The sequence below is a fragment of the Crocodylus porosus genome, unplaced genomic scaffold, assembly GCF_001723895.1.
Source record: "Crocodylus porosus isolate Cpor-Errol unplaced genomic scaffold, CroPor_comp1, whole genome shotgun sequence".
Classification (NCBI taxonomy): domain Eukaryota; kingdom Metazoa; phylum Chordata; order Crocodylia; family Crocodylidae; genus Crocodylus; species Crocodylus porosus.
Genome location: NW_017728948.1, coordinates 74,436,708 through 74,448,140, shown reverse-complemented (window position 1 = coordinate 74,448,140; position 11,433 = coordinate 74,436,708). Strand labels below are relative to the sequence as shown.

Below are 11,433 nucleotides of genomic sequence, written 5' to 3'. Positions count from 1 at the left end.
GGATTTGCTCGAGAAGCATCTATGGATGCATGCCAGCATTTTGGTCGCTTTACTAGCCGCAGCATCGCATTGGAGACTCATGTTCATCTTGTGGTCAATGATGACCCCCAAGTCTTTTCCATTTCAGTAACTTTGTTTTAGATATTCTCATTTATTTTCCTCATTAATTTCTTCCAAAGGTATTTTTACTTTGTTGTAGTGGAGCAATGTGTGTATCTCTGCAACCCCAAAAACTATGTGAGCAATAATGTGACACAGGTACCATTAGGACCTTCAATGACAAACAGGTCTATGGGTAGAAACCAGACTAAGAGGAACACTCTGCTCCTCAGGATTGGGGGTTGGGCATGAAGCCAATAACCTCATGTGACCACTGGGCTTCCGCTCACCACTTTCTGGCGGCTCAGGACTCTCGGTAGATGTTCCGCCCCTTCCGGGTTGGTTTGTCGTCGAGGTAGCTCTTACCTCCTGCTTCACCAACTCCGTTCTCACCTGCCACGTCTTTTGTTCCTCAATGGACAGGTTAGTTGCTGGGTCCCTTGATGACCCGGGTCAGGCCCGACGGTTGCTCTCGGGGCTCCGCCACCCCTACACACCAGCTTCACGCCTTCCATGGGCTGTCTAGTTGTTACCTTGAGGCCTTCCTTACAGATCTCAACCACCGCTCTGCGTTCTTAAGCCTACGGCGGGAGATTGCGCATCCTCCTGCGGTGCCTCACTCCTGGCTCCTGTGTCATGGAGAACCTTCCCCACAATGCCCCACCCAGGGCTGCCTTATGACCTGAACACCAGGTTCCCTTACGAAACTCAGCCCCGGTTCGGGATAATCCCCCAACACCAAACACAATCTAGTGCACCTCCACCAACCCTCCACCTATCCCTCGTCCCTGGACCCTTAACGCAGAGGTAGGGGCCTCTACACCCTGTCTGTCACCCCAGGGCTCATGCCCATCCCTCCATGACCTTCCTTGGTCCCGGCAGCGACTCCGCCCCGATTATAACACCCGTCCAGGCCGTCCCGGGCTTTCACCTCCCGGTGTGCCGTCCTCAGCACCCCACCGTCCCAGCACTCCACCTGGGTCGTGCCACACTCTAGTGGCTGCCTCCAATCCCCCTTCCCTCAGCCAACTATTCACTCCTCCAGTGTATGGCGGGGGTCTTCAATGGGGTGCTCCTTTCTCTACCCAACTTTGCCTCCAACTTGTCGGTCTCCTCGGGGTCCTCTCTTGGGGTCCCTCTGATCCCTGCACCAGCTGCAGTTGTGCCTCCAGACCATCCGCCCCCTCTGCAGCGATGGCTGTCATTTTTATTTTCGCCGGCCGGCGTCTGACACTGACATCACTGGCAGCTGTACATAGAGGCGGCTCATGAGCCGCTTGGGTTCTTCTCCTCATTCCCCATGGGCTCTGTCCCAAGCTGCAGGTGAGTGCCCCACATTTCCACGTTTCCCAGGACACCTCATCTTGTGAAAAAAAACTGATGTTATAAAATTAAAGCTAAAGCTTTGGATAAATAGGAAATTTGGAATGTTCAAATGGTATCAAATGTTGTAGAGTTAGAATTTTGGAATGGTATAAATGAATATTGTGGCTATCCAACAGATAAGATGACCCAAATGTAGAGATGTTAGAACAGTGTATAGTTTTCTGGCGTATGGTGGAAAAGGTATTCATCAACTGGGTACAGGTTTTATAGCGGAGAACAAATATCTCACTTCAATCAAGAAGGTAGAGTTTATGAACAAAAGAGTATTGCATCTGCAATTAAGAGGAAGATGGTGTGGCATCCACTTGATCAATATTCATGCCCCTACAGAGGATAAAGACAAAGACATCAATAATGTACTGTATGAAAAACTAGAAGATACCTGTGAAACATTATCAAGACACAATATGAAGATTATTTCAGGTGACTGCAATGCTAACGTAGGGAAAAAAGGTACCTGGTAAGGTAAAATAGGTAAAAAGAGCCTTCATGATGAAACCAATGGTAGTGCTATATGAGGTTAATAATATTTGCCACTTCACAGATCATGATTATATAGAGCATGACATTCCCACACAAAGATATTCCTAAGGCCACCTGGTGTTCTCTTGATGGAAGAGTTTGCAACCAGATAGACCATATAATTTTTGATTATCAGTGGTCCACTAACATCACTGATGTCTGCTCATATCATGGAGCACATTGTGACTGATCATTTCCTTGTGGAAGCAAAGGTTAGGCAGAGGTTGATAATGAAGAACATCAAGTTTTACCAATGGACTCAAGTAGAGAGCATCAACACAGGCACTCTTAAAAGTGTGTAAGTGGGAGAAGAATAATAGCTATAACAAATTTCAGGCACTAGGGGATATGGAAAAAATTGCTATGAAAAAGTGGTTGGAAACATTCAGTAGTACAATGAAGGAAGCAGGAGTAAATAAGATAGGAGGATAACCAAGAAACAAGAAGAAAGATTGGTTTGATGGAAAATGACACCAAACATTTGAAAACATAAGAAAACAGTCTAAAATAGAAATACAGCCTAATCCAGTGTGTGCCGAGAGAGAGATATCAAGAGTAACTTTTCTGAATTAGATGTTTATCATCATCATCATAATCATCACCACCACAGCCACAACCACAAACATATATACATACATATAAAACATGCTCTGTCTAAATAACTATCTATCAACATGGACAAAAAAGGCCCCAGTATAAAAGCTATGTATGCACTGTAACAGAGTTCAGCTCCAGGGGTGGCCGTGATGCCCCTGGAGGCTCCTCAGCCTTTGGCAAGCTGACTTTTCCCTCATCCTTTACTGCCATGCCTTAATGAGATGATACTTTCAGAAAAAGGGAGGCTGCCCCAAGGCTTCCCAAGTCAACTTTCCTCATGAGTGCTGGTGTTGCTGTTCTTTGCCTTGATGGAGCCCACATGATTAGCCCTTCTCAACAATACCCATACTCATGCTTTTCCTCTCTCCCCCTCTGCTGTTCCTAACACCACTCCTAGGCCAAGTGAGACTCATGGGCTCCCCTGCCCCTGCCAGTCTTCGGATGTGGCCTTCTTGGCCTTTGTCCCCTATCTCTGGGCTCTGGCCCCACTCCTGGGCCAGTGAGACTTTTGGGCTCCTTGGCCCTGTTTACACTAACCCTTGCTCAGACCTGCATTCCTGCTCCCACCTGGGGCTCAGGCCCTTTCACTGTGTCAATGTTTCCAACTCTGCCCCTGGCAGGCTACAGGTCCCTGGCCCTGCCTACTCAGCCCCTCCCAGGCTCAAGTTCCCTGCTACCCAGGATTAACTCTGTCTGTGGCTCTCAGGGCTAAACTACTTGACAATCTCAGGCTCCGAGTTTATATGCTTCAAACTCAGACCCCTTCTTGTCAGCTAACTCTCTAATTGGCCCTGCCACACCTGCTGACTGCTTCTCAGACAGCCTGCCTCCTCTTAAAGTACAGCAATGTCTTTCCACTGGTTTCAGGGGTAGATCCAGAGAAGGTGCAGTGGCATAGTTACACACCCCTTTTATACCAGACCATGGGAGCAGCAGCCAAGTGTAGTCACCCTCCCTTATGTGGAAGACCATGGGAGTAGGAAGATAGTCCCTCAAGTCAGTTAGCTAGAGAGGATGAAGGACTGCAGAAGCTTCCTTACTCCTCCACAAATAAAACTTGCTTTTTAATAGTTCTCATCCATGTACGCCTGTGATTTTTTTAACCCAGTGATCACTACACCAGGGGCCTTAAGTCGTCAAATCAAATGAAAATTCTCCCCCTCCCTTCCCCTCAGTGCTTAGTGGCACATTTCCTCCCCTGCTCTCCCCACCCCACCTGCTACTGACGCTGTCTCCAGCTGGTGTGGGGGAAAGAGGAGCTCAAGTGCTGTTCTGCCAAGCTTCAGCCAGGCTGCATGAGGAGCTATGCTCAGCTTGAGGGAATAGCAGGGGCAGCACCACTCAGGTCTGTCTTCTCTGGCCAATATCCTCAAGTATTACCTACCAGCCCAGCAGGAAGATCAGGGAGGGGAACCCGCCTGCTGGCCCTTCTGTCACTGTCCCTGGCAGCACTGCATGGCAGGGCAGGAAGGGGGTGAATGGAAGGCAAGGGAACATGCTGCTGAGCTTGGAGAGGAAGAGAGGTTCTCTCAAGTTTCTTAATTGATTCAGGGACTTAAAAAAAAGTCTGTGACTGCTGCTCCTACAAATATGGTCTGCCCATCCCAAGGGAGAATTGGGGAGAAGCTGCAAGTAGGGGTGGAACCACCCCTGAATCACTGGTCACTTCTCCCACACCATCCCTTTACAAAATGCTGGATCTGCCCACAACTGATTTCAACAAGACCTGGGCACTTAAACTCTTCTGAGGATTTGGGCCAAGGACCATAGCATGAGTGACTGATGTCTCCTGAATCTGGGGGGGCACCCGCAGAAGCTGCTGATGGTGGCAGCCCTGTCATGGGGGGCACCAGCCCTACCAACAACATCAGTGTTGACCGTCGGGGCGGGGCACGTGCACCCCCATGTACCTGCTACCAGTTGCCTATGGACCTTAGGTTCTTTTAAATGTCTCTTCAAAGACAGAAACCAAAACATCATTGATTGACTGACATTTAAAATAGTCTCTGAGATCTTCTCAATTCTTGTCTTGTTATAGCTTGCTCAGGAAGGTTTCAACCCCATAGTGCAGAACACATTTCTAATGTCCTGAGTTAGTTGAAATTTAACATCTAGGGATATAGAGTAAAAATCCTCTATTGCATCAGCACATTGCCTTTTGCTCCACTGTGAATGGACTTCCATTTGTGCTAATCTTTTTTGGAATGTAGCTTACAACAGCATTATCATTTCAGTCTCTGCTCAGTCTAAGCAAGAAAAAAAAAAGAAAGAGATACTGATGTGTGTTGACTTCTATTTTCCCATCTGGATCTGAAGAGGATTCAGCCCAACTGAGGTGCTGCTGTTTCTAGAAGGGAGTGAAAAAGAGGTGACCTAACTATAGCTGTTCTCAGAGAGGTGTGCGCCCTAAGGGAAGATCTATCAAGTTCCATTAGAATGCTTCAGTGAGTCTCTATAAGTTTCTATTGCTCTCTAGTAGGTTGTACTGGCCTCTCCTGGTTTTAACTGGAAAAATCAATAACCTTAGGAATCAGTGAACTACTGGATACATTGCTCTAAGACATAATGGGAAAGCCGAAATTAGCTGAATATTTTTAACTGGAATTTCAACATATGGTCATCAAAGGAAAGACACCTACCTATAAACACATGTGCATATTGTAAGTTACCAGCACTACTGGGATTGAACACTTGACCAGTAGCTCTTTTCTTTGGATAAGAAAAATATATGCATAGTAATTTCTTTTGTGAAATTCCCCTCTAAAATATGATGTCTGATCAAATACTGAAATGTATTTTGATAATATTGAAAATGTGCATAGGTATATGAAAAAGCATATTCCTTTTTAAATGTAATATTCAAAATGTCTGCTTCCAGTGTATTAAATAAATGGAATTTGCTATGGTTTAACAGGAAGACGTATATCCAAGAAGGGCTAAAATCAGTAGCCCCTTCTATTTGGAGCAGAAATAATTTGTTACAGACTAAAATTAACTGGCTAAAGGCATTGGGATTTAGAAGATGAATAAAATAGGATTGCAAGGAGATGCCAGTATAGCCATACCAGTATTTACCTCTAAAGTCTTCAGAACAAAAAAGACATACTGGAAAGATCTATTCTATTTCTATTCTTGCATTATCTAATTTAACTAAGTGGCAAGCAGAAACAGAAGCAATGGTCTTTTATTTAAAATAAAAAGTCTTCTAATGCAGGGGTTTTCAAACTGTCTTCTGCAGAGCCCTGGGGTTCTGTAAGAGGTCATCAGTGGTTCTGCAAAGAGATTGGGGGTTACAGTTTTCAACATTGGGGGTTATGCATTTCAACATCTTTATCAATGATTTGGATGCAGGGGTGAAGAACTCACTGGCCAAGTTTGCAGACGACACCAAGATATGGGGAAGCATGGTCACACTTGAAGATAGGCTGCAGATACAGGCAGACCTAGACAGGCTGGCAAGTTGGGCAGATCGGAATTAAATGAAATTCAGTGTCGAGAAATGTAAAGTGCTTCATCTGGAGACAAAAACCCCCTTACACACCTACACGCTTGGCAACGTGAAACTGACTAGCACCACAGATGAAAGGGAACTGGGGGTAATAATAGACCACAGTATGAATATGAGCCAGCAGTGCAACACTGTAGCTAATAGGGCAAAAAATGTCCTGACATGCATCAGTTGAAACATCTCCAGCAAAACTAGGGAAGTGATTCTTCCACTCCACTTGGCATTGGTGAGACTGCAGTTGGAGTACTGCATGTAGTACTGGGTGCCGCACTTCAACGAGGGCATAGTAAAGCTCAGGAGAGTCCAGAGAAGGGCCACCCACATGATCAGAGACCTGCACAGCAAGCTATACAAGAAAAGACTGAGGGACTTGGGACTCTTCATCCTGAAAAAGAGAAAGCTAAGAGGGACCTTACAGCAATAAGCTGCTATCTCAGGGTGTACATCAAGGGCTTCTTGAACAACTGTTCACCAGGGCACCCTTGAGGAAAACCAGGAGTAATGGCCATAAACTCCTGAAAGACTGTTTCAGCCTCAACATTAGGAAAAAATTCACAGCTAGGGTGTCCAGACCGTGGAATAAGCTCCCTCCAGAAGTGGTGCAATAGCCTACCCTGCAAATCTTCAAGAGAAGAATGGGCGGTCACCTTGCTGGGGTCACCCAACCCCAGTTGTCTTTCCTGCCTGGTGCAGGGGCTGGACCTGATGATCTTCCGAGGTCCCTTCCAGCCTTACAATCTATGAATCTATGGCAGAGTGGGCCAGGAAGTGGTGGGTCACCAGGCTGTCCATCTGTTCCTATGGCCCACAGAGCTGGTGTGGGGTAGAGGTTCCACAGCAGCAGAAGTGATATGAAAGGTTTCTGTGACTTTAGGAAGTTTGAAAACCACAGATCTAATGTGTGGAATCTAATAAGTAAAGATGATCATGTGTTTACAACATTAGGGTGGGGTTTGAGATGATCTGAATTGTAATTCTATTTATGTGCAGACTTCCTGAGTGACCTGAATGAGTCAATTAACCTCTCTGTGTTTCATTTTTGCTCTTTGTAAAATGGAGATAGCAATATTCACAGTACCCTACTTCATTGAGTTGTCTCAGGCCTTTCTTTGTGATCCATGAAAGGAAGATGCTATGGGCATGAGGTGTATTAAAAATCCATTACAGGAAACTCAGTCAAGCTTGGTGAGGTAATAAGAGTTTTCAGTATTTGTATAAAAATGTCAGGAATACTTCTTTAAAATAATGAAAAATAACTCAATAGCTTCTCTTCTAACCCTGATGTCATCTTCCATTCCTTTTCATTTTAGATGGGGGAAAAAGAAAAAGCATATTCTTGAAATCCTCATGTTCAATAGCATTTCAGTTGTAAAACTGCCTGCCACTTTTTATAACCATGCCAGCTCCTTTGCCCTGAAATTGTTAGGCAGTTTGAACAGCATGCAAAATTTTTGACGTATCTCCTATTGTACATGGTCATATGTGCACACACCACCTACTGTATGCCTACAGGCCAGCTTATAGCCTATATGCTTATGGTACTGTGCCATAATAAAGGATAACTCTGATGGCACGATGAAACACCAGTAGATCTAGCAAGAGTCATTATCCAGCTTTACAGAGGTTTACCTTCAAAATTCGGGGCTCAAGTCAGATCTCATTTACAATGCTGCAACTCTGTTATTGAGTTACTCCACTTTTATACCAAGGTCATTCCCAACAGTCTGGCTCCTGGTCTTTCAATCACTCATTCATACCACGCACAAAAGCCAACACAGTAATAGCAGTTGGTTTTATCTTGCCCACCTACCCATATAGAGAACGCCCTCTTTCGTCTTTCCTGCTGCTTCTGCCACACCCTGTTTGGTTTTTTCTGCTGCTGCCACAACTCCCTCCTTAGCCTTGGAAAGCCCTTTCATGAATACATCCATGGTTAAACAATTTCTTTAGACAGTGCTGGAGAAAGAGAACAAGACAAACATTTTGAATCAAGTGCTCTTTTTTCTGACAGGAAGACTTTTGTTCCAGCTGTGACTAGAACTGGTTTTATTGAAAGAATAGATTTTTCTGGCCATCACAAATATTATCTGTATACATTTGATTTTCTGCATATACCCGTGTTCAGTATTTCATACAGAAGAAAAGTGGTCCAAAAATACATGCAATCCTCCCAACAGCCTTGATATTTTCTACTTTCTCACACACTGCCATACATAACAAGTTAACCAGCATTACAGACACACATCTCGTTTCTGCAGTACTCTCACAACCCAAGTAGAACAGACCTAGCTAATTCCAAAGGAGCCTTAAAAATGAAGAGGCTGCATTGTGCTATAGGAACTGATTCAGTTCTGGTGGGGGTGAAGAATGGGGGGTGGATTAGTTGATTTAACAGGTCTTTCCAGATCTTCTCTTTTCTGAAATAAAATTTCCTTTGAAGGAAATGAGACGGGTTTTTTTCCCTGTAAGAAGGAAGGATTCAGCTGTAAGAAGAGATGATGTTTTCTATTTCCTCACTCAGAGCCAGAGGCTCCCTTAAAGAAACACTGTCAAAAAAGCAGACTTCTGTGCAAAAGTGTTTAGTTACTATTGTTATAAGAAACCCCTATTATACTTGAAAGGATTTGGAGGGGGAAGGGAGAGGGAAGGTCTGCTTTTCCGGATTTGACAGCATTTCTTTCTGTTTGCTTCTTTTGCCTATAGAATGAGTTTCCCCTGTGATTTTAAGGGATCCTTCACACAGCAGCAGGGGAAAAAAACATGGATTAAAAGTAGGAAAATGTCACTGTAAAACTCCCAGATAAACAGGAGCCAAGGTAAGGCCAGGAGCTACATATAAATCTCTTTAAAAAATGACAGTGTCCCTTTAACAAATTAACTGTATTGGTGATCACTTCTTTCTCCACCCATATGTAGAGCAAAAGCTTAGGGGTGCTTCTCCTCTCCCTTTCCCTTGTGATGCTGAGAAGGAGGAATGGGTGTTTAAGGAAACATCTGGGCTGCAGTCACCCCTACCAAGGATTTTAAAAATTAGAGGTGCTAATGGTGCCTCATTAAAACCTTTTCTAACAGCTGCCAGTCTTCCTAGGGGAAGCACTGAAGCAGTTTCGATCACTGAGATGTAAGATCTGTCTAGCAACTACTAGCCAGACTCTCTGGGATCCATTGTGGAGAGGCAGCTTCCAACCAGGCTTGACACTAGTGAGGGAAATGTCCTAGGACATTCTCCAGGAGCTGCCCTCTCCTGAATGATGCTGTGCCCTGGAGAATCACACAGACACATGCACACATGCATGCACATGCAGGCGCACACACACAAACACACACCGAGCTCTGGGAAATCACACTGTACCCCCCCCACGCAAACATACATTCACACATGCGCATGCACACACTGAGCCTTGGGGAATCAACCCCTCCTCGAACACACACACGCAGCTCACACACACGTATGCAGACACACACGGAGGAGAGGAAGGCTGGGGCACCTGTTAACAGAGCATTCACTCGCCACAATGGACGCAGCCTCCCAGCCCTCCCCCGGCTGGGCAGTTTGGCAGTGTGCTGACCTGCTGGAGGGGACGGGGCTAAACCAAAATATTATTTTAAAAAGAGAGAGACAGAAGGAAAGTTGGTCCAGTGCCTCCCCACCCCCCAGAGCAGCAGCAGCAGCTCAAGCCGCGCATCCCGCCCAGCGCACAGGTAGCCGCGGATCAGGCTCATCCCAACACACCCACCCAACACCCACTCACACACCTCTACCAGAGCAGGCTCATCACACACACACACAGAGGCGGGAGGAGCCGCCCCGCCGCGCACACGCAGCCCGGGGCCGTGCCCCGCTCCCGCCGGGACGGGACCCAGCCCCCCAGTGCGAGAAGCGCGTCACGAGGACGAGCAGCTGCAGCTGCCGCCGCCCCCCAGGCACTCACCGCGGGGCCCGGGGAGCTGCAGCGGCGGCGCGGGGACCCGAGGAGCGGCCCCTGCCTCAGCACATGGCGGAGCCGGAGCCGGAGCCGGCGGGGGAGTCGCGGGGAGCTGTCCCCGCCCGGTCCCAGGCCGGCAGGCAGCGAGCGCGGGTGCGGACGGGAGGCGGAGAGAGCGGGCAGGCAGAGACGCTTCCCCGTGGCAGAGCTGCCTCCTGCCCCCTCCCCATCGCCTTCCCCGCCCTTTCCGTCTGATTCGTCGCGGGGGGAGGACGGGGGCAGGCCTCCCCTCCCATGTGCCCGGGCACTTCTCCCCCCGCCGCCCCCCGGATGAGGCACCCTCTCCTCTGGGGGGTCCCTTGGCCCTGGGATTCATTGCCAAGAGCAGTGCACGTGGCGACTGACTGGGGCGGGCAAGAAAAAAGATGCGTCTCCATTATTTACATTTATTTATTTATTAGCATTTGTACCCAAAGGCTTGCAAAGAGGAATTTTTCCAACTGTTCGAGTTGGTCTAATAGAAGACATCAGATTTGCCCAAAGGACCAGTCTCCCTTGGCAGGCAAGGCTCTTTGGATAGATGTGACCTTATCTTTTGTTAGACCCACTAAATCTCTAGTTATTTAGTCCATCTAATAAAAGGTATCACATCTCATAAAAAATAACACATCTACCCAAAGAGCCTTACCTGCCTATGTTCTTAAACCAACATGGCTACAACCAACAGCCCTGTCTCCCTTGGGTGTTTCCAGGAGCTTCAGATATCACGTATGTCATTATTTAGTTGGTCTAATAAAAGGCATTACGTCTAATAAAAGATACCACATCTACCCAAGGAGCTTTGCCTGCCTATGTCCTTAGACCAACACAGCTACAACCTACACCCTGTCTCCCCTGGGTGTTTCCAGGAGCTTCAGCAAGTGCCAGCCATCAGCCCATTCTGCCTCCACCTTCCATCCATCAACAAAAAGAAAATTAGATGCCCAGGAGAAGGAAGCCAGGGCCAGGGAGGTGTTTCCTTTCAGTCAGCACACCTTCCCATCATCCAGGCCAGGCAACAGACCCTGAGGGAAAAACTGGATTCTTCTCATTTCTGGCTCCCAGCACCCAAACTGGCAAGCGACAAAGAGATGGGGTGACATCTTCTTGAGAGCAGAAGGGCTAAATTTCCAGTGGTATTTAACCAGTGTTCAAATCACACTTTGATACTGGGGGAAGAGGGAGGTCAGACAAAAAAAACAATGTTGGGCTGCCCATCAGGATACCCTAATAAAATCAGAGACCCACCCCGCCCCAGGTTATGATTTTCAAATCTTACAACAGGGGGGCTCTTGTCTCTTATGGGCAGGCTCAGTCCCTCTGAGCTCCCCAGTAATTTGAAACCTGCATTTAAGA

General features: G+C 46.9%; 1 protein-coding gene across 2 annotated transcripts in view; it reads right to left on the bottom strand.

Annotated features, from left to right (window-relative positions):
• The window catches only part of SNCA (synuclein alpha), a 154,486-nt gene extending 144,210 nt beyond the window's left edge, over positions 1-10,276 (bottom strand). For both annotated transcript variants that reach the window (XM_019553413.1, XM_019553412.1), the window contains exons 1-2: positions 10,045-10,276; positions 7,923-8,068 (exon numbers count right to left, since the gene is read on the bottom strand). In XM_019553413.1, coding sequence (XP_019408958.1) covers positions 7,923-8,043 — 121 coding nt within the window. In that variant the 5' untranslated portion in view covers positions 8,044-8,068; positions 10,045-10,276. The remainder of the gene's footprint in view (positions 1-7,922; positions 8,069-10,044) is intronic.
• Between the last annotated feature and the right edge of the window lie 1,157 nt (positions 10,277-11,433).